Genomic DNA, 24,867 nt, shown 5'->3' on the forward strand with positions numbered 1-24,867 from the left:
CTCCGGGACTTCTATCCTGCCGACTACGCCACTGTCACAAGAACGAGACATTGACAGATAAAGAGTTGGGGCAGCCACCGTATATTGTGGTATCCTGGCTGCAAAAGTCGTTTTTTTCAGCAAATACAGAGCACTGAAGTGCACACAACCGAGTCCAAAACAAGACTAAAGAAACAAAGGAAAAGGGGCAGGTTTTAAAGGGGAGACAGGAAGTGAGGTCGATGGATCCGCACGTGGTCTTCCACCATTGGCTCGTAGGCGGAGGTGACATCAGAGGGACTGGAGCTGGTGTGGCCGACTTCCATTGGCTCAGTCCCGGAAGTGATGTCAGGTGATCCAGGTGAAATCCCCCGGGGATGGTCTACAGGTAAGGGAGAAAAAGAGTCAGTGCACTCTGCCACACCCCGGCATGCCTCAACTGCCTTCACTCAAGCCCTTTAGCTGCCTCCCATGCGCGTGTGTGACAATATATATATATATATATATATATATATATATATATATGACAGCAGCAATCCAAGCTGTGAGAAAACAGTAAAAAGGAGGCGCGGTCAGACGCCGCTTTCTGATGCAGCTACCGAAAACAACTTTGTGACGCTGCCGCCAAATACACAAAACAATTACTTTGACAATCATGTTACATTATTTTTAAAATGTTTCCTTTTCTTTTCATAACTTCTTTAACACATGACATCGCCATGGCCGGTATTTTGCTATATATATATATATCACAGCGACACACTCATAACAGTGACAAAACAATTACATTGACAATCATGTTACGCTATTTTCAAAATGTTTCCTTTTCTATCTCTTTCCTTCTTTAACACACTACTTCTCCGCTAAGCTGGTGTGTATGTATGTATGTATATATATATATATATATATATATATATATATATATATATATATATATATATATATATATATATATATATATATATATATATACACTCACCTAAAGGATTATTAGGAACACCATACTAATACGGTGTTTGACTCCCTTTTCGCCTTCAGAACTGCCTTAATTCTATGTGGCATTGATTCAACAAGGTGCTGAAAGCATTCTTTAGAAATGTTGGCCCATATTGATAGGATAGCATCTTGCAGTTGATGGAGATTTGTGGATGCACATCCAGGGCATGAAGCTCCCGCTCCACCACATCCCAAAGATGCTCTATTGGGTTGAGATCTGGTGACTGTGGGGCTATTTTAGTACAGTGAACTCATTGTCATGTTCAAGAAACCAATTTGAAATGATTTGAGCTTTGTGACATGGTGCATTATCCTGCTGGAAGTAGCCATCAGAGGATGGGTACATGGTGGTCATGAAGGGATGGACATGGTCAGAAACAATGCTCAGGTAGCCCGTGGCATTTAAACGATGCCCAATTGGCACTAAGGGGCCTAAAGTGTGCCAAGAAAACATCCCCCATACCATTACACCACCACCACCAGCCTGCACAGTGGTAACAAGGCATGATGGATCCATGTTCTCATTCTGTTTACGCCAAATTCTGACTCTACCATTTGAATGTCTCAACAGAAATCGAGACTCATCAGACCAGGCAACATTTTTCCAGTCTTCAAGTGTCCAATTTTGGTGAGCTTGTGCAAATTGTAGCCTCTTTTTCCTATTTGTAGTGGAGATGAGTGGTACCCGGTGGGGTCTTCTGCTGTTGTAGCTCATCCGCCAAGGTTGTGCGTGTTGTGGCTTCACAAATGCTTTGCTGCATACCGTTGTAACGAGTGGTTATTTCAGTCAAAGTTGCTCTTCTATCAGCTTGAATCAGTCGCCCATTCTCTTCTGACTTCTAGCATCAACAAGGCATTTTAAGCCACAGGACTGCGATACTGGATGTTTTTCCTTTTCACACCATTCTTTGTAAACCTTAGAAATGGTTGTCGTGAAAATCCCAGTAACTGAGCAGATTGTGAAATACTCAGACCTTCCCGTCTGGCACCAACAACCATGCAACGCTCAAAATTGCTTAAATCACCTTTCTTTCCCTTTCTGACATTCAGTTTGGAGTTCAGGAGATTGTCCTGACCAGGACCACACCCCTAAATGCATTGAAGCAACTGCCATGTGATTGGTTGATTAGATAATTACATTAATGAGAAATTGAACAGGTGTTCCTAATAATCCTTTAGGTGAGTGTGTATATATATATATATATATCTATCTATCTATATCTATATCTATATCTATATCTATAGATAGATAGATAGATAGATAGATAGATAGAGATATATATATATACACCCGCGCTTGGCAGCGGAGAAGTTGTGTGTTAAAGAAGGAAAGAGAAAGAAAAGGAAACATTTTGAAAATAACGTAACATGATTGTCAATGTAATTGTTTTGTCACTGTTATGAGTGTCGATGTGATATATATATATATAGCAAAATACCCAAGCGCTTATAGCATGTCATGTGTTAAAGAAGTTATGAAAAGAAAAGGAAACATTTTAAAAATAATGTAACATGATTGTCAAAGTAATTGTTTTGTGTATTTGGCGGCAGCGTCACAAAGTTGTTTTCGGTAGCTGCATCAGAAAATGTACCACCTATCGCCTGACAGCCTCCTTTTACTGTTTTCTCACAGCTTGATTGCTGCTGTCATATATATATATATATATATATATATATATATATATATATATATATAGATAGATAGATGTAGTGTGTTAAAGTACTAATAAAAGGCAAAGCCCTCACTGACTGACTGACTGACTCACTCACTCATCACTAATTCTCCAACTTCCCAGTTAGGTAGAAGGCTGAAATTTGGCAGGCTCATTCCTTACAGGTTGGGCAGGTTTCATTTCGAAATTCTACGCATAATGGTCATAACTGGAACCTATTTTCATCCATATACTGTAATAGACTTCAGCTCAATGGTCGTGGGAGGTGGAGTTGCGTGTCGCATCATCACGCCTCCCACATAATTGAGTGCCTGCCCATATGAGGTAAATATTCGTGGGTCTAGGACTGTGCTTAGCATATTCATAAGTAAAAATATCTGAATCATGGAACCAAATGTAATAAATATTTGGTGAAAACATCACAAGCATTAAATTTAAAGAATCAATCAATCAATTAAAAAACAAATATATATTAATAAATATACACATACATTACTAGTCAAAAGTTTTAGATCTTTATACTGCCAGATGTTTAAATTTAAAGTTTAGGTTAGCAAAACCTGAAAAAAAGGAAATTTCAGAATATTACAAATGGTCCTTCTTCAGGGAACAACTAATAGGTTACAACCTACAGATGATCTGCAGCAGTTAAAGTAAATTAAGCAATGCAAGTTGAAGCAAACAATTAGCACAAATGTCCCAACTTGTTGATTAATTAAAAACCCTCTGATACAAATCTCTCTGCAACAGACTGTGTTACTGTACCCTCTGAAGCACTACTTGGACAATATTACACTGTAGAAAGTTGTATATTCCAGTATTAACGGCAAGAAAATGGCAATTAATAAATTAAATGAGGCAGAGCATTATTACCCTTAGAAGTGTAGACCTTTCGTTTTGAGAAATTGCAAAAAAAAAAAAAAAAAAAAAAGTCAAAATCAAAGTGTCAGTGAGTACGTTGTCCTACACAATTCAAAGGCAACTGGAAACTGGAAGAAACTCTGATAGGAAGAGATCTGGCAGACCCCAAGTCACAACCCAAACAGAAGGCAAGTTTCTGAGGGTCACCAGCTTGCGTGATATGCACCTCATAGCACAACAGCTTAAAGCATAGCTTAACAGTGGTTGAAAAAAGCAAGACATAGTTTCTATTGTGAAAAGGAGACTTTGTGCTGCAGGTTTGACAGGGCAAGAAACAGTAAGAGAGCAATTCCTTAAATGACAAAATAGGGCCTTGCAATACTGGCTGTGGACTACTGCACACTGGAAGAAAAGTCCTATGGACAGATGAATCAAAAACTGAAATCTTTGGTTCATCACACAGGTTCTTTTTGTACACCATCAAGTTGATCAAAAGATGGCTCCTTAGTGTTTGACCCCAACTGTCAAAAATGGAGGAGGAAGTATGATGGTCTGGGATTCTCTTGCTGGAGGCTTACTTGGTGACTTGAGTGATCAGCATTCTAAATCAAATGTTACTGCAGTTTGACTGTTGTCAGCAAAACATGGCTACTTTGATGAATGAAAAATCTAAATACATTTTTGTACACATAAAAAGTCAAGGAATCATTATTTGCCATTGTTTATTTTTTCTATGCCTTGATTTTATGAAACATTAAAACATTAAAAACTGTGTGCATTTCCATAAAAACTGAAAAAACTGAGGTGCTGTAAAACATTTGACTTATATTGTGTGTGAGATTGTGTATGTGTGTGTGCGCAAATATAAGTAATCATGCAAAAAGCTTTTCTTATACGTAAATTGCTTTGCCTAAGCACACTTCCTATTATCAAATAATTGTGTGTGCTCTTTTAAAATCATGATAATGATAAATGAAATTGCCCAAATGGGGCTGATCAAAAGTTTACATACTCTTGAATGTTGGGGCTGATAATATACACACAAGTTGACACACACAGTTCAAATTAAGGGTAATTAAGGGAGAGTGTCTACACCTGTATTTATGTTGATTGTAATCAGTGTCTCATGCAAAGTTGCACTGACTTTGCTGGATACCGCACCATGGGGAAAGCAAAAGAAATGTCATAAAAGACCTGCGAGAAAAGTTTTTTGAATTGTAAAAACCAGGAAAAGGATATAAAAAGATATCCAAGGATACAAAAATGCCTGTCAGTAGTGTTTAAACCCTTAATAAAAATGTGGAAAGTTAAGGGTTCTGGTGTTATCAGGTCACGGTCAGGTAGACCAACCAAGATGTTAGTCACTACTGCCAGGATCATTTGTCAAGATACCAAGAAAAACCCACAAGCCACTTCAGCTAAGATACAGGATTCTCACAAACAAGTAGTGTTGCTGTTTAAAGGTGCACAATAAGGAGGTACAAAAATGGGCTACACGGTCAAGCTGAAAGAAAAAAAGTCTTTACTGTGCCAAAGCCACAAAACAGTCCACTTATAATATGCCAAACAGGGAATTCACCAAATTAACATCATTCTGGACCAAAATCTTTAAAATGCCTATCAGACAGACTTGGTGTCACAATGACTTCTAATCCATTAACAGCTGTGTTTAGTGTTTTCCTAGATGGGCTTAAAGTGGAGGACAAACAAACTATGATTGCCTTTACTTCACTACAGTAATCCCTCGCTATATCGCGCTTCGACTTTCACGGCTTCACTCTATCGCAGATTTTATATGTAAACATATCTAAATATATGACGCAGAAGTTTTCGCTGCTTCGCGGGTTTCTGCGGACAATGGGTCTTTTTACTTCCTGTACAAGACTCCTTAGTTGGTTTGCCCAGTTGATTTCATACAAACCACGCTATTGGCGGATGGCTGAGAAGCTACCCAATCAGAGCACGCAGTTAAGTTCCCGTGTGCTGACTGGCTCAGCGACGGAGCGCCAAATTCGATTCCGCTGCGTTAACCAGGAAGTCTCGTCTCACTCATTCAGCATCAATGTGTTTTGCTGCGTAAAGAGTTAACCATTGTGCTCTTTTGTGTTTATCTTTCTGCACAGTCAAGTCCTTTGTTATGTCTCCAAGACGATCTGCTCCTGCTACTGCTTCAGGGGCCGTGCCCAAGCGCCAACGGAAAATGCTAACAATTGCCAAAAAGGTAAAAGTTTTGGATATCTTGAACGAAGAAAACAGCTACACTGCTGCAGAATGCCATTACAGCATCAACGAGTCCACGATTGTTTTTATTTAAAAAGGAGGAAAAGAATATAAGATCTACAGCTGCAGTGTCCTTTAATCAGGGCGCAAAACCAGTCGTAAGTGGATATAATAAGGTGGTAGTCTGGATGGAATCTGCTTTAGGGATTTGGATTGAAGACTGCTGGAAGAAGAACAATGGCAATGCTACACAGTCGCCTGAAGAGGCTTCTTTAGAAGAGCTGTAATGCTCTCCTTTGTTGTGCAGTAAAACTAAACTCATCGTTATCGGACAAGTCGTCGTGTCATTGCTGTTGAGTAACCATAATTAATTTTCTATGTACAGTACATAGTACAACATGTACGTATGTTTAGTGTCACTGTACACACATTTTACTGTATAAAATTTTTCTTGCATTGTACGTATTTATTGCTGGTGGCCTGTCTATTGTAATGGCTGTAACATATGTGATATCGGAGACGCGCAATATCTTTAAAATAATATTTAGGTTTTACTGTATATAAACAAGTGTGTTTACATACATAATTTCAACGAATCTTACCTAATATCTAAGAGAATACAAAGGGATTATGCTGTATAACTCTGCGGGAAATGTTTATAAGAGTATGGGAGAGTTCATAAGGGCATAAAATATCTAAAAATAACCAAATGAACATATGGTTTTTACTTCGCGGATTTCCTCCTTTCGCAGGGGGTTCTGGAACGCAACTCCCATGATCGAGGAGGGATTACTGTATTACCACATAGACTTATCTTGCTCAACTGGAAGAATCTTAGCCCACCTCTTTTAAGTCAGTAGGTAACTGATGTTATATAATTTGAAATTGGAAAAAATCTAATTCTCGCTTAGAGGACCTGTTCAAAACGTTTTTAATACCTGGCAGGATCGAATCACTAACATTAAAGATCAAGCATTTATATTGGGGAAAAGGGTTATCTCTCCACTTTTCTACTCTGGTTGTTGGCCTTCCTTTCTTTCTATTTTGTGGGGGTTGAACTGAATTTAGATTTGTTAAGTTTAACTTGTTTGTATGGAATGTTGCTTGCTTTTAAAAAATTCAACAAAAAGTAAAAAAAAATAAAAAACAATATGCCAAACAGCATCTAGACAAGCCTGAAAACACGTGGCACAGAGGTGTCCATGTAGTTGGCATACCTTTTTTGTTCTATCAATCTAGAAAATAGGAATAAATCTTGCACTACTATTATTTCACGGGGTCAAAATATGTTTTCTGACCCAGGAAGTGGGAGAGTAAGGTTATAGATAGATACATGGCTATGTATACATTCAACCAGCATACCAAATTAGCCAGGTGGCGCAACAAGATTAGGATTACATATCTGTTGGCAGTATTCACAATATTCTAAGTATGGTCTGCTAATGTAACCCTCAAATGAAAATACTATTTTTTTTATAACACATAATGGATGCAGATCTGGCTAGAGTAACACATGGGTTGTGATATCACACATTCACAAAGTAGTTCTGGCAGCAACATAAAATGTACAGAGGTGGAGTATGCTTAAAGTACACATGCGTGAAAGTTCCGCACAAGGCTGCTACAAATCTCCAATGTCATGCTCAGCTCACAAAGCATCCTGGGGTGCATTGTCTAAGCCAGCCACATGGCGAATTTCCAGAGAAATACATGGCAAACAAGGTCACCAGTGAAAACAGTGTATTCACTACAAAAAAAAAAAAGTATTAGCTAATTTTGTCAATCAACACTACTAAACAGAAAGCACCTATATTAACTAATACAACTTATAAACTGAGCATGCAAATGAGGTGTAGAAACAAAGTTTGACATATGACATGTATTACAAGGACAACTGGAATATGCTACTGTATTGTTCCCTGTTCCTTATAAAGTTTTGTGTAAGAGGCCTTCTTGAGTTTTTTTTTAGAACAACGTAAACTTTAGGCGCTTTTCCACTGTATAGTACGGCACAGCACGGTTCAGTACAGCTCACCTTGGTTCGGCTCAGTTCGGCTCGGTTTATGCGTTCGACTGCAGTTTAGTACCGCTTTAGAGTGGGCGGGATTATTCACGTGTCGTTATAGTTGCGCCACCTCTACTGCCGTGACACCGTGGAACTTTTGCAACAACACGCAGACAACAACAACACTTTAGCTCGACGACACGCAAGGGTAAGCATCTAAAAAAAGCACATCACTAGCTAACTTTTATCACTGTTGCAAAGCATAAAATGAACTTAACTGCCAGTGTAACATTAAAATGCTGATTCTGTATATTACAGATCTTCCACATTTTGCAAAAAAGTCGCCGCAACAGACCATCTGTTTGGACATTTAACCATGCCTCAGAGTGGTGGGATGTGATTGTTCCCGGTTTTACAAACACTCAGTGGTTGGAGAACTTTCGAATGTCTGAAGAAACATTCATCCACTTATGCAACAAACTGCGTCCAGCGATGGAGAGACGGGACACAAACTTCCGCGTGTGTGTACCTTTAAATAAAAGAATAGCCAGTGACGCAGTAATGACGATTTTCTCCGGCCAATCAGTGACCAGCAGAGTTTACACGTCACGTTTTGGTAACGGTTCGGCACGCTTGGAACCTCGGCTGAGGTGGTACTAAAAAAAAGGACCAGGTACCAGGTACTGTTCCCAGTGGAAAACCCCCCAAAAGTGAACTGAACTGAACCGTTTCGTGCTGTACTATGCAGTGGAAAAGCGCCATAAAATCCCCTGTAATCTTGGGGAAGCTCAAATTACCTTTAGTGGCTAAAACAGCTTGCAGGTTACAAATAAGGTATATCCACACATTTTACACAGTATATTCTGCTTTTAAGCAAAATTCAAGGTTATATATGTCACGTAAACTGTTTCCCAAAATCAAGGTATATTGAAAGATAACTTGGGTTTCCGTCAGGTTCTCAAACTATATTTATATTGTTACTTGGAAACAATGACATTAACAGACACGATCACAGAAAAAGGCATGCTTTGGAGTATTTCTTTCTGGATGTCATTTTGTTCTCACTGTTTCTTGATAACATTTGCACTCATATGTGAGACTACTCATGACTGTATTTAAAGGTATATGATAGGCACCTTATTTTCACATGTACTGAGTATAGTGAAATTCTTACTTGCAGGTGCTAATCAGTAGTGTTGGCATCACTTTGAAATACTACTTGATTAAAACAAAAAGAACCCAAGTAAACTATCAAAACACTTATCCTTTATATGACTCATTGACCTTTTGTTTTGTTTTTCAAATTTATGACTGCCTTAGTCCATAATGTATTTTAATTTGACTCAATCATGTATGTCCTAAAGCCAGGAAGAATTATATTCTCTGAAGCTAATAATCAAAGCAGTGAAATGAGATGTACAGAAACAACATGTTTACTTTGAAAACCAATTAATCTCCTACATCAGCTACATTCTGACAGATCATTCATAGTTTAAATAAATAAAACAGAGATATTGCAAATTCAGTTAAAAAATGAATGTATACTACTACTATTGATATATAAAAAGTTCATAATAAATTAGTATATGTGCTTAATATTGTACTGCTCCAATCTTTGTGTGTTTTTTTTCTAAAAACTTCCAGGTTACACTAAGTTTCCTCTAATCTGAGAAGTTGGTGCTTCTTAAATTTATCTGCTTACATGCCAAACCTTCCTATATAAAATGATACAATTTTAAATGTAGACTTCAGAAAATGAAAGAATCCAAAGTCCAATATAAAGATAAACATCTTCAACAAGTACTTCATTCTCAATTTAATTTACACTGTTTGTCATGCTCTACTGAAGTATTAAATACTAGTGCAGGCTTTCATATTTTTATCTTTAATAGCATTGCAGCTGACTCCGTGATTCATGCTGCTTTTCTCTGGACACATTAGCTTGGATTTCTTGGGATTGTGTCTGTCTGAAACTATGCCATAGTTGAACAATTCCAACAGCCTTCAATATAAATATGCATATATACTGAAATAGTTATTAAAAAATATGAGGCGATATAAAAAGTATTATGCAGTCAAAAGTCCAACTGCTAAACAAATATACATCTTGCTGTTACAAAATCCATAATCCATAAACATTCATTATTAAAAATGTGTTCAGCATACTCAGAAATGTTTAAAGTAACACTTTGAAGTAATTACCACATACAAATGCAGTGACCAATATAAACGGTCTTTTGATTTTTAAAATTATAATGAAATAGTTAACAGCTTAATTAAAAATTATTTCTAATCTGTTTATTTGAATGTATTTAACTCAAAACTTAAGACTTACATTGTTTCATAAGACATAGACTAAACTGCAATATACGAATTATAAGCTGTAGTTTATTTCTCTGCACTCTCATACTGATTATTTTAAAGATTCTCATACACTACATAAGTTGTCAATAGTTGGTTGGCTATTATTCGACAAAAAGGAACAGAATGCAACCAAATTTCAAAATGATTTATTAATCAAATCTTCATTACATGGAATAGTAATAAATAAAGGCAGGATATTACAATGAAGTGAAAACCACAACATAGGTAACAAACATTTCAGCGTCATCAGTGTATACACAAACATGATCACTAGTTCTTATTATTTTGAGTTAATTTAAAATGTATTTTATTTTATTAACTGAAGAAGTTATGGCATTCTGCACAAAAACAAGCTTTTTTAACAGCATTACATTAAACCCTGTTGCTACATTTGAATTATGTACAATATAGAATAAACAGGAAACTTAACACAAATAAGTATACTGAACAATTAGAAAATGTAAAGTATAAATAAATTGTTTAGTACAGAAGAACCAATCTTTGAAAGATACTAAAAAGTCCTGTATCTTTTGGTATGTTTACAGGCACTTGTAATCTTTCAGTTGTTTCACTTTTTTAACTTTTGTAATCTTTGTGGTAAATTCATGTGGTAATTTTAAAAGAGGTTTTCATCTTATCAATTTATTGGAACCACATTAAAAATATGTTAGTTGTGGATTAATTTAACTATTACATGTTTCTCAATGCAATTTATTATTAGATGTCACTTGAGTTTTGGTTTTCTATGTATTACTTTTCGTTTATGTAAAAATGTTTTTTTTTAAGAAAAATATATGTTTCTATGTATATTTAATGCAGATTGGTTCTCCTGTAAAATATAATTGATTTATGCTTTACATTTTCAATTTTTCAGTATACTTGACTGCATTAACTTTCCTGCTTATGGTATACTGTGGATTAATTATTTGTAAGCAGGTTAATTTGGTTTTTTTTTTTTGTATGAATTTCACAATAATTTTTTTTACACTTAAACCAAATGCTCACCAATAAATTTTAATCCATTTTTTTCCTGATACAGGCTACAGATTTCGAAATGATTCACTTTGCAATACTACATTTATAAATGAAACGCAATTTATTTCAGCTTTAATCCCTCTAGCAGCAACATAAAACAATGAAAATGTAATGTTTATTTTACCTAAATGCAAAATTAAAATGTTTACCTTCCAGCATCTGTCTCTTTAAAAATCCCATCCTGGTTAGGACATAGTTCACAGCTTGGCACAACTCCATTTTTGCATGCATCACAGAACCAGGGTTCAGTAGAATTTTCTGAAGCTGAACTCATGATGGAGTCACTTTCACCATCAACTCCATAACAACCTAAAAATGAAAGAAACAAAACAATCAAAATATTTACAATATTTAAGATATGAAGTAATTTAAAGCGATAACTGTTACATGTAGTGTATTTTAAAATAAAGTGTTCTTAACAGTTGCAGGTATACTACATTATGTTTATCAAACTTGTTGAACCCAGTTTTTATCAGGTGAAAACCAGGAAACAATTTTAAAAGTCAGTACACTCATGCAAACCCACTCATTTACAAAGGGCCGATTCAAAGTCACCAATAACTGACAAAGCATATCTTTGAGTATTCTGTGTCCTTCCATATTCAAAGTGGAAAAAAAAAATAACAGACTTTAAGACATACATTTTAAAACAATACAAATATTTTAAAGAAATCTCAAACCATACCCAAAACTGCAAAACTACTGATAGTTTTTTGAATTGACCTATCCACTACTCATATGTATTGACCTTTTCAATTTCTTCTAATTTTTCTACTTTAAGGTCAGGTGGTTAAGAACAACATATACAAAAATTTCAAAGGTTTAATTTCCTTCACACATTCTGTGGTCGTCAAGTCAAAATTTCTGTTTCTGTTGCTTGACATTGCCAGATAAGAAATCATGTTTGACTGTGTAGAACTGTTGTAAATATGACAGCTGAAACAGTCATGGGAAAAACAGCATTTATTTGATACATCTAAATAATTTGCATCCCTTATTAAGTAAAGCATAAAGGTTACAATACACAGCAACTTTGACTAAATAAAAAAAAATACTTTAATTTATGCTGCACAATGAATTACATTAGAACTGAAATCTCAATTTGAATCCATGTGATTACTAAATCCCAGAAGGCTGCGATGTTCTACCAGCAGTATAGGTATTGTGCCTCTAATCGCTTCACGCCTTTGTATGTGGTTTTGCTTCCAGTCTATGGAACATGAACTATGGACGTGTGAAACACACAGTAAGACTAACCAATCAGAAGCCCTCTTAATCAGTCCTGTTGCCATTTGTTTTGAACTAGTAGCATAATCAAAATTTACTTTGTAAACAACAAAATAAACTAATCTGTTGTTTATTCTGTCAATATTAGTACAACATAGTAGGCGGAAGTTGGTAACTTGATACCAAACAAAAAATCTATATTTGTCATTTAAAAGTACTTTAGATTTCACCACAGAGACATTGATCAGATTTTAATCGATCAGATGGAGAGAGATAGTGTGCAAAACTGAATATGCTACATTGCATGGAAACATAAATAATTGATATCAACATCAAAGACAACCCACTGAACCCTACAATGAATATATAGCAAAAAGGTTAAATGCAAGCTTAACTGCTGCAGCCAAATGCTTGGCTGTGCCAACACAAACAAGAAGTCTGGTGCATTTGGAAGCGGTGCTGCACACAAGAAAACGCCAAGGAGACATAAAACCACAGACTTGTCACACACAATATTACATTGCAAAAGACATGTTGTCCTTATATGCAAACAGCAAAGAAGGTTCAGAAACTAACCAAGAAACTTGACTGATATAAGCTTTCTTCATGCAATGACTTCTCACAAACCTCCATCCCTGAATTGTGCAGAAAATGCAAAGGTGAAGTTGAATCTAAAATAGTGAAGCCAGAATACTATGAAACATTGTAGTCAAGCCAGACAACAGAATGTTGCATCAGCCTAACCATGCACTACATAGGTGACAATTCAGCACTGAAAAGTCACTGCTTGTGAACATCGTATTTTTCAGCAAATCATCCTGGTGAAATCATTGCTCTACACTTAAAAGAAGCCTTGACTGAGTGGAGGCTGCATGAGCAGCATCTAGTTGCCATACCCACAGACCACAGATCTACCATAGTCAACACAGTAGAGTTGAATCAATGAACCAGATTCCAGTGCTTCAGTCACAGACTTTACCTTGCATTCAGAAAGTTTAGGTAAAACATAACATTCTAAGCACTATTAGCACTTAAAATAACATAACATTTGTGAAAGTACAAACTCTTCTGTACCTTATATTAAATTAGCCTGCAACATGATATTCATTAGTATAAAGAGTTCTGAGACATGCTCCTCAGGTGGCGTTGGACTGTCTGTGGTAGCGGGAATACATGCACAAGCAGATGCCAACTGTCCCTTTCTAGGGCCACTCATCAGCGATCGCCGGTAAGAGGCTAATTATATTCTTCCGCATCTCGCACCTCTCGGGTCGTTACACTGGTGGCAGCAGTTATGAGAAAAAAAAGACTGGTTTAACACTAATGTTGGTGGACCCTCAATCATGTTCACAATGGCTTGGGAGCATTAGGTACCCCTGAAGACTTGACTGGTGGGTGGAAACAGTGCTGAATAGGCCAAAAAATATTTTTAAGAGGCTAATTCCACTCCTCTGTCTCTCACACCCTCTGGTCATCACAACAAAATGTATCTCCTTAGGAGTAGCAGAGACATTAATAATATATTTACTATGCAGTGTATACACATTATTTTTATTATTATTATTATTATTAGTGTTATTATAATATAAACAAAGATTAAACTTTACACATCATGTACTTATAAATGATAATTCTTTTAAAGACGATGCACACATTGAGAGAGAGAGTGGTAGTGATGTGCAAGAAAACAGTGGTCCACTTTTTTTTTTATTTTACAATCTAGCATAATTTATGTATTTATTTTAAGTTTAAAATAGAAACTACAGTGCATCATATAAAGTAATTTGGTCCTTGTTTGGCAACGGACATTCAATAATTTAAGTTGGCTGTTATTTGAAAGAGTTTTCAGATAATAAATAAATAATGGAAAATCGTCTAAGTGTGATCATTTGCTTTGAGCCTTGAAATGCAAAATGGTAACTTTAATATTTGCATATCGCAGTTTAAATCACAGTGCCAATATGATTTTTTGATCAAATCATGCAGCACCACTTTTAATAGTTTTTAATATTTGTTGGTCGATTCATGGTGGAAAATAGGGATGACCTTCAAGATTTATACATAATTGATTGAAATAAAAGGAAATAGTGTGAAAATTTAAAAAGTTACCAGAAAAATTACTGTCGCAGGACAAGGAGGATATCCTCTATTGTCTTAAATTGACAGTGTGTTAACAGTTTTGTAGAAAAGTTTGATAGTCCAACACCCACCAGGGGTGAAAGAAACCATGTTTGTGTGTTATGTCCTGGAAATGTATCCTCCAGGAACACACTCACAAATGCATGGATAAAACATTTATTGATCCACCAAGCATGCTAGAAGGCAGGCAAAACTGATCATACCAAGGATTCCTAACCACACATTTGAGACAGAATAACGCAACAGAGGGCTGTCAACTAGATTACAAGAGTAATAGATGGCAAGGTAATGGCTCTATTAAAAAAGCTGGAACTAAGTAGGCTCAGTATTGGAGATTAACAGGAATGGCAAGTGGTCTTAGAAAAAAGAAAAAAAATGCTAGAGAGTGTTCTATTGCCTCTATAGAGCCTGTCCTGTGTAGAATCAGCAATTAAAGTATAATTGTATATAGCAAAGAAGGCCTCCTTGATCCCAGAATAGAGGTTAAAGTTTTCACAGGTTATAAGAATAATAATAAAAACAATAACAGACCTGAGAGGAAAGTTTAAGGGAGGAATAAGGATCATGTGAGAAAAAAGTATTAGAGAAGAAACAAGAATGCTTTTGAATGGTGTGTGAGAGGTGGGCAAGCTGCATTTATTTTCTTTAAATCTTGTTATCTACTTAAAGCTTGCAGGAAGAAATGGCTCCTCATGGCATCATCAGGCCCAAGGCAGGGAACCACTTTGGATAAATATCCAATAGCAAGCTCTAAAATACTGTAACTTGAAAAAAATTAGAAATTACATGAAACAAATTAAATAAGATGGTGTTTTTATATTATGAAATAACTGATATGACTGCCTGCATTGGGTTGGTGCCCTGCCCGGGATTGGTTCCTGCCTTGCGCCCTGTGTTGGCTGGGTTGGCTCCAGCAGACCCCCCTGACCCTGTGTATGGATTCAGCAGGTTGGAAAATGGATGGATGGATGATATGACTGCTCTTAAAGATAATTAAAGTATATGCAATGATCAATTTCTTAAAGAAGTTTTTGTCAAATAGTGTTGCTCTGTTCAACATTTTTCTGCTTTGAGTAAAATTTTGAATATTCTTTTGTAACAGTGTCACTAACAAGCTGTGGGGTATATAGTCATTTTTTTAAAGAAAACGATTAAAAAAATAATAAAATAAAAAGACTACAGGATAACTGTAGCAACCTTAAGAAACAGAAGATTGACGTTTTATTTTTATGCCAGCTATTTTCAAAAAAGTAAAGTGAGAACTAATCAAAAGCTGCTGTGGTACTTGCCAACATTTAGAACAGATGGTTTTTGAAATTATGTAGAATAATGTTATTAATGACCAATGATAATGTACACATTCCATACAGGTATAAAAAGGTGTAATGTTAGATTTAATAATGAACTTCACAAATGTTTTATCAGTGTAAAGTATATTTGGCATCAATCTCTGTACTGTCTCTCCGATATCGGATCTAAAATTCACATATATTTAAAGATAGTGATATCCACAGATTATGTAATGTGCACAATGCAATTTAAAAAAAAAAGAATGTGCAGCAGCTCCCAAGGGAGTATTCATTGTATTTCTCTTTACCTTCTAATCACAGCAGTATATGCCAGGATACATAAAAAAACATAAAAAAAGGTAAAGAAATGCAAGGGCTTAGGATGCAGCCTAAAAACATGTCATTCAGTTGTAAGTGGGTTTAACTGCATGAACTGAATTATAATAGTGAAATGGTTTCCTCTTCTTCACGCAATAATATACAGTATATTTCTATGAGATCTGTCTTGCAGTAAATTTTCACATATTTATTTTGCCAGAACAAGAATACATTTTTATCAGTGTATAAACCTTAATTCTTACTATGCTATCAAAGAAGGTAAGGTATCTTCTTTGCCATTACTTTCTGTCAATTGTTGATGGCAGATTAGATCCCAGTGTCATTTAGTAACATAACTTGAAAAGTGGTTTGATAAATATATTCTTTAATATTTCAAAGTGTGCTTGTGTATCGGTCATGTAATTTAAGTCTTCATTTCTTATTTTGCATAAATAAATAGGGAAAAAGTAAAGTGAAGTTATGCTTTAGTATATTCTGCTGCTATCACATTTACTGCCACACTAAGTCACCACTACCCTGTGGAGCTCTTCTGCAGTATTTAAGCAATTATGAAACCAGCAGACAGCACATGTGCATATCCAGAGTATCTGAATTCTACACTGTTGCCACATGACAGAAATAAGTGTGTATTTACATACGTTAAACATATACATCCACACACACACGCCCCAACCAAGTGCAGATACAATCCTAGCTAGGTTTTGTAGTTCCAAACGGAATGAGTACTAAATTGCATCCTAATTCCCTCAAAAAAATGGCAGAAGATGCACCTAATCAGGAACCTCCCAAGATTAAGAAGGAGATGTGCTATATATAAATCTTCCAAGGTTGTTCTTTGAATGAAGCTTACAAGGCACCATAAGAAAAAGCCACAAAAACTGCACCGTGACCAAGGCATATATGCTATAAGGATAACTAAATCTCTTTCAGTTAAATAGGTATCATATATAAAGGGAAGAGAGAAGAACAAAATGAACAAGTAATGTAATCTAAGAAAATGAGAGCTAGATAGAGTTGTTTTTAAAAGAAGGTAAAAGGTATGCTGTGAAACCACTTCATAGTCTTTACAGAAGAAAGTATATGAAGTAAAAACCTAGACCTTGCTTTGCTTGCACTGTTTAATACCGACTCTTGAGCTCCATTCGACGAGGTTAAATGCCGAGGGCAAAGCTTACATGTGGATAACAATATCTGCTCTGAGTTAGCATTTTAGCGCTGATTTCTGTTATCTCAAAGTATATTGATGCTTGATAGGCTATTTTTGATGGAAGTTTAATTCTGAACATGGAAGAAATACAAGTTCACATCCACCACACCACTAAACTACAACTCCAATTCACTAAGATATTGTCGTCTATATAAAAATGGACATAAATCTCAATGGACAGAAATTTTATAAACCAGAAACCCTGCTAAACTGGGGAATAGCTCTTGATAGCCTAGAAATTGTTTTCATTTTTGTATTATTATTTTTTTATTTCAGTTACTTGCTAGACTCCAAAATACAGCATTATAAATTAAGCAAAACATGAAATATAAAAAGGGCGGCATGGTGGCGCAGTGGTAGCGCTGCTGCCTCGCAGTTACAAGACCCGGGTTCGCTTCCCGGGTCCTCCCTGCGTGGAGTTTGCATGTTCTCCCCGTGTCTGCGTGGGTTTCCTCCGGGCACTCCGGTTTCCTCCCACAATCCAAAGACATGCAGGTTAGGTGGATTGGCGATTCTAAATTGGCCCTAGTGTGTGCTTGGTGTGTGGGTGTGTGTCCTGCGGTGGGTTGGCACCCTGCCCAGGATTGGTTCCTGCCTTGTGCCCTGTGTTGGCTGGGATTGGCTCTAGCAGACCCCCGTGACCCTGTATTCAGCGGGTTAGAAAATGGATGGATGGATGAAATATAAAAAGTCATATTTTAATTTTGACAGCTTTAAATAAAAAGTAATAGTGCTCAGGGTAGTGAGAACAATCTGGTAATGAAGAATGTGTGCTAATACAGTTAATAAACTGTGAAAGGATTTTTTCTTTTTCCCTTAAGGACAGCTATATCCAAAACTACATTTTTTCCAAACAGAAAATATTTTAACTTTGGTTTCATTTAATTTAATATCTTGATATAATATTTAATATTTTATTTGCTTTTGGCATTAACCTATTAACCTGTTTTACTGCCAACTGCTTTATGGAGTAATATTTTGATTTATTTAAACTCCTACTTAATATATATGAAAATCTGCAAATTAGTATCTATCCTCATAATATTTAGCAAATCTAAATTTTCTAAAAATGCACTTTTAAATACAGTGTAGCCTGTCCGGTTTAGAATCAGCAATTAAAGTATAATTGTAGATTAATGTACTGCCTAAAAAGACTATTAACTAAATGTTTAGCTAATGCACAATATAGAAAGCAATGTTTTCAACAAAACATTAGATATTCAAAACTGAACACATTCAAATTTAATTATGCAATGGGCTTTTTTAAGTACCACAGACGCTGCCACTTAAATGTATAATATGGCAAAAATCATTTAATTAGCTATGACACCTTTAATATATTCTATATCCTTCTAAAATAAAAAAGACTGCAAACCAATCTTAAAATTGTACATGCTATTCTTTAACTGATTTCTCTGAACTCTGAACTCAATTGTAGCTTCAAGATCTCATTTTTAATTTTTTACATCTGCAAAACTAATCTAGCTGTAAAACTTTCCATACACAGGACTGGGTCAAATTTAAGTATGAGGCTCTTCTTATTAAGGAGATATTTATATTTATAGGCTCTGTAGTAATAAATTGGATATTAAATGGTTAGCTGTAGTCATGGCAGAACACAGTAAAATGTCATAGAATAAAGAAGAAAAATGTTCTACCAGATTTATAACTTTGCATCTCATTTAATTTATGGCAACTGGACCCAAGGGCACTTGCTATCAAGTGTGCTACCAAGGGCTAGTGTCACATACTATGATATGTAACAGACATTTTTCTTCAGACACACTGCAATCAATATGTCACTGCTGCTGACATCACAGCTGGGGGTGTACAGCTATTACAAGACTGTTACAAGATCAAGGCACAAACGCACTCAGCCACAGTGACAGATTAGGCCCCTAAAAAGGGTTTTGAGGAACAGCAGGTTTTCCTCATGTCTGCAAAAGCTAAGCTTTTGTAAACGAATTGCACTCTGATAAATTTAATAAGCAGCTGCCTTACATGATTACATTTATATTATTCTACATCATTTGGTTAAACCACTTTTAAGGCTGATTTCATTTGAATAGCTTCCACCAAATATTTCAAATGTACTCAATCAATTAGTTACAAAACATTTTGTTCCCTACTGACATTTACAGTATTAACAAAACTGATTTTTGGACACTTTATATATAAAATGTCAAACTTTACATTAATCTTATCCAAGAAGAAAATGAAACACCAAAAACAAGACTTTCCTTTCAATAACAGTAACTTGCCTACAATACATTATCATAAACATTTTATTATCATTTAATAACATAAGATGTTCAATTATTGGATAATCAGAGAAAAACTTATATGTACAATGTACATAATAAAATATATACACCTTTGTGTTTCTACTACTATATATACACTCACCGGGTCCTTTATTAGGTACACCTGTTCAACTGCTTGTTAATGCAAATATCTGATCACCCAATCACATGGCAGCAACTCAATGCATTTTAGACATGTAGACATTGTCAAGACAACCTGCTGAAGTTCAAGCAGAGGATCAGAAAAAAGGAAGAAAGGTGATTTTAAGTGATTGTAAATGTGACATGGTTGTTGTTGCTAGACAGGCTGGTCTGAGTATTTAAGAAAATGCTGATCTACTGGGATTTGTACGCATAACCATCTCTAGGGTTTACAGAGAATGGTCTGAAAAAGGGGAAATATCCAGTGCCTTGTTGATGCCAGAGGTCACAGAAGAATGGCCAGACTAGACTGCTTCCAGCTGATAGAACGGCAACAGTAACTCAAATAACCACTGGTTACAACTGAGGTATGCAGAAGAGCATCTCTGAATAGACAACACATGAAACCTTATAGCAGATGGGCTACAGCAGCAGAGTCCACACTGGGTGCGACTCCTGTCAGCTAAGAACAGGCAACTGAGGCTACAATTCACATGGGCTCACCAAAATTAGACAACAAAAGATTGGAAAACACATTGCCTGGTGTGGAGAGTCTCGATTTCTGCTGCGACATTCAAATGGTAGGGTCAGAATTTGGAGTCAGCAACATGAAAGCATTGACCTATTCTGCCTTGTATTAACGGTTTAGGCTTGTGGTGGTGGCCTCTTTGGGTCCCTTAGTACCAACAGAGCATCGTTTAAATGCCACAACCCGCCTGAGTATTGTTGCTGACTATTTCCATCCTTTGACTGCAATGTACCCATCTGCTGATGGCTACTTCCAGCAGGATAACACATTATGTCACAAAGCTCAAATCATCTCTTTTCTTGAAAATGATAATGAATTTACTGTACTCAAATGGCCTATACAGTCACCAAATCTCATACAGCACCTTTGGGACATGGTGGCATGCGAGATTCACATCATGGATGTGCAGCCAACAAATCTGCAGCAACTGTTTAATGCTATCATAACAATATGGACCATAATCCCTGAGGAATGTTTCCAGCACATTGTTGAATCTATGCCATGAAGAATTACAGCAGTTCTGAAGGTGGGCCAACCCGGACTAGCAAGGTTTACCTAATAGAGTGGCCAGTGAGTCTATATTAGCTTGTTACCCTGTTTCCCTTGGAATTATTCAATACTATGTAATAATAATATTATCACTACATCACTGAAACTGTTTACTCTTGAATATACATAAAACTGCCCATGAGTAAAACATTCCTGCATTGGATAAATTCTTGTGTTTTCCTTGTGACTCTGCTTTTGAGGATTGTCTTTGCAAAACACAATGTCACAGGAAAGTATATTCTTTTGAACTGAAACAGGTAATCGGCTACTGTCTGTTGCCTCTATGCTGCAGATGCTCACTTTTGAACTGCTGTGCAGCTGTTTTTGCATCTCTTACTCACCCTCCAATGAAAAGCCACGCAGCTGTTATCTCACTTTTCACCCTTTGGTAATGTACATGATACTCACAAAACTCCAAAGGTCAAAACCATTGTTGTTTATGTTTGTTGGTGCTTTGCAACGCTTAACACCCATACAAAATCCCACCTGTCATTCATGTGAGAGTGCTTCATGACACTTAACGCATTAAAGGGATCTGCTCGCTTGTTGCTCATGTGAAAAAGTGCTTTATGGTGCTTGATACTTCATGCCAGGAGGATGAGGGAACAGAACAAATAATCAAGATGAAAGCCAGTATGCATCTAAGAGTGCAGGTAGTAACAGCAAAAAAAAAAAAAAAAATGGCGCTTGCTACCATTGAGTTTTGCATCTTCAATGAGTTTGCCAAAATTTCTTATATATATAAATTTACATAATATTGTAATGAACAGCACAATAAGCAAATACAACTCGGAGGTACTGGAGTTTCATACATTTCTACATTTTACTTGGAGTCTTCATTCCGTAATAAACAGTGCCCTGTCTTGTACTCTGTTATCTGGGTTACAGAGCACATCTCCAAAACAATAAAAGAAAGCTTTCCCTACCAATAATTATTTTCTGCCACTCACATTCTGTCCTGTTCTATATTGGAGACGCTCCTGCTTATTATCTCTCGACTCCCTATTCAAAACTTCCTTCTGCTGCACCTTCTTTTTTCTCGTAACTTCTCCTGTCACTCATCTCCGCTTGTTCACTCCTCACAGAGTAGAAGCCCTTCACCAAGTCCCATCACTTTTACCATTCTTTCCACCCTTTCTGCTCCTCCACAGCACTTCACAAGCTGCCTGCACATCACAGTATATTAACAAAACACAATATAACTGAATTTAAAAAGAAAATTGCAATGCAGAAGAACATTAGCATTAATACAGAATTACATGACCATCTGTGGTCATCGATACAGGAATTCCCTTTTATAAATGCAGGAAGTATAGTAAGTATTGCTCCAGTATATTTCCAATTGGGCTGCTTCAGAGATAGCTAGAGATACGCTCCTTTACATTGAGTATTTTCTCTTAGCAGACAAGTTTATATTATTAAATTTGCATTAACCATGTTTTACTAAACTTATGCTCTGGACAAACAAAAAACAAAACGCAGGGCCAGAGTTTAGTATTAGCCATAGAGGTTAGCATTAGAGCTTCTTATCTTGTTACTAGTATGAATTAAATACATCACTAAAGTAATGATTTTTGACATTTGCCTTGAAAGATGCCTGAATAGTTCACTCACACGATTCCATACTTTTTAAATATACACAGAAACACCCATCATCTTTGCACTGGTGTGCTTTAAAAGTGTGGACCGAAAAGTGCATTTTATCACTTGGTGAATAACAGCTGAAAGACAGCTATAACAGAAGATATCTATAACATGAAAAACAAAAATTTTTTCAGAGGATATGAAAATCTAATTTTTCTGGGCATGTTCTTAAAACCGGTCCATCCAGGATACATCATGACTTGAAACAGACATGTAAGTGCCACAGATGAAATTGGCAGTTTACTTACAATTTATATTTAAAAAAAGTTTATTTGCCACAATTTATTACAAAATACTAAAGGTCTCATTTTAATCTAGTCTTTTCCACAACATCAAAAATATTTTCAGTCTTTATTTAGCAATATTTTTGATAAGCAAAGACTTCAATTCTTAAGCAAAATCTATAAGTTATCAATAACAAATCACTATAATGTTTAACAACCATGCTATAAAATTCTTTACTTATAGATGTCTCAAATTTCACCTAACAATATTTATGCCTAACAATAGTTTAAATATAATTTGTAGCATACACAACATTTACAATCTGACAGATTTAAGCTAGAATGGAACAAGCAGAAAAATATTCTTTTGCTCCTTAATCAGTTAATAAGGTTTGTTCTTTAGCGGAGACCTGAACATCAGAGTTAGGTTTCCAGCCTCTACACTGCATGAAAGTTGCTCTTTAAAGATCAGACATGTGGCTGCCCATCAGGGGAGAGAGGGCAAGACAAAATGAAAAATAATACTCTCAGTAACCAACCTGATGCTATGCAGCAAGGGCACTTAGATAGCTGACAGCTACAAGGCCCATTTATATAAAATATTAACAGCACAGAAATTGTGAAAAATAAGACATCTTACCTAAAGATAACAATGAAAAGAGTACAGAAATCATAATTTAATTAATCTATAATGACAAAATAATGTAACAATCATTTTAACATTCAATGCCTCTTGGATTTCAACTGGCACTTAATTTCTAAATAAATAAGCACAATTACGCCTTCATTTGCCTGCTGCAAATTTTAAACGAAAGCACAATACATACCCATAATGAAATTACAATTTTTGTTGAGGCTACAATAAAAATAAAGTGTGTCAGACATTTTTACTTATAATAAGGTCTTATAATCAACAATACCTTGCTGAAAATCAAATGGGTCATTATTAGGAAAAATAATTTTAAAAAAATGTTCCATTAATTTGTAATATATATTATACCTCATACTGTATCTTAACATAAATAAAAATAGCAACCACCACTTTACCAATAAAAATAAATAACAAAACATTTATTAATTAGCTAATATAAATTATGAAACAATGTATAGAACACATTACAAATTCTTTCACCAAGAAGTAGCTACTGCAAGAAAGAGGAAATGCCTGAAAATGTCATTGTTTTCATAAGTTCAACGTAAGAATACAAATATTAATGAAAAAAGAATAAAATGGAATAAATTTAATACAGCAATTTATTTACTAACTTACCCCTTGACCCAGGTTATGAATGTCACTAAACATATCTGGATTCGTTTACATAAAAGACACTGCATGTTAATTTATTTATTCAATGAAATGAAATTCTCGGTTTTGAATTACCACCAAAAATGTTTAAATTTGGTTTATAGGAGGCTGACAATGGACTTGGTAATAAAATTAAATAAAGAAATCAAAAAAAATCTATTTCATTTCAATTATATGAAAAGGGACCCAAAAATTCCCTGAACTTTATTATATAGTTTACAGCAATTTCATTTTAGTCACCATAAGAATTCTCCCATTCAGATACAATACCATTTGCCCTAGCGATTCTTTAATTCCTGGAAATACTTCCTGTACTCATCTTTTTTTAACATGTCTAGGGCTTCCTGCAATTTTTTCTACTACGGATTTCTTCTACAATAGCAAATACGCTTTCCTTCCTTCTCAATATTAATTTCAAGGGAGCGAGATCTGGTGAATTTGGGGAACTCAACCAACAACCATATTGTTTTGGTCAAAAAACATTTTGAATGAAAATGCGGTTTGTGTAGGTGCTGTCAAGGTACAAAATGCAGTCTTATGTGCATTGAGGCTGCAGACATTTCTTTCCTGAAGCATTCTCGCAGATGCCACAGCAGTTCAATGTAATGCTGCTGACTAACAGTATGTTCACAGGAAACAAGCTCTTTATTAATAAGACATTTAATGTTGAAAAAAAATATGCTATCTTGATAACTGATATAACCTGGCATGTCTAAGGTCAACACACCATTGTAGAATAAACATCAGAAATACACACTTGACCAACTCAATGCAATATCTCTCAGCTGACTGATTCATAAGTCTAAATGTATTTTAATATCTAGCAGCACAGTCAAT

The 24,867-nt window shown here is 35.6% G+C and overlaps 1 protein-coding gene across 2 annotated transcripts in view; it reads right to left on the bottom strand.

Moving 5' to 3' along the window:
• The window catches only part of phf14 (PHD finger protein 14), a 249,319-nt gene that overhangs the window by 199,137 nt on the left and 25,315 nt on the right, over positions 1–24,867 (bottom strand). For both annotated transcript variants that reach the window (XM_039736617.1, XM_039736616.1), the window contains exon 5: positions 11,283–11,442. In XM_039736617.1, coding sequence (XP_039592551.1) covers positions 11,283–11,442 — 160 coding nt within the window. The remainder of the gene's footprint in view (positions 1–11,282; positions 11,443–24,867) is intronic.

Source organism: Polypterus senegalus, chromosome 15 (genome assembly GCF_016835505.1).
Source record: "Polypterus senegalus isolate Bchr_013 chromosome 15, ASM1683550v1, whole genome shotgun sequence".
Classification (NCBI taxonomy): Eukaryota; Metazoa; Chordata; class Cladistia; order Polypteriformes; family Polypteridae; genus Polypterus; species Polypterus senegalus.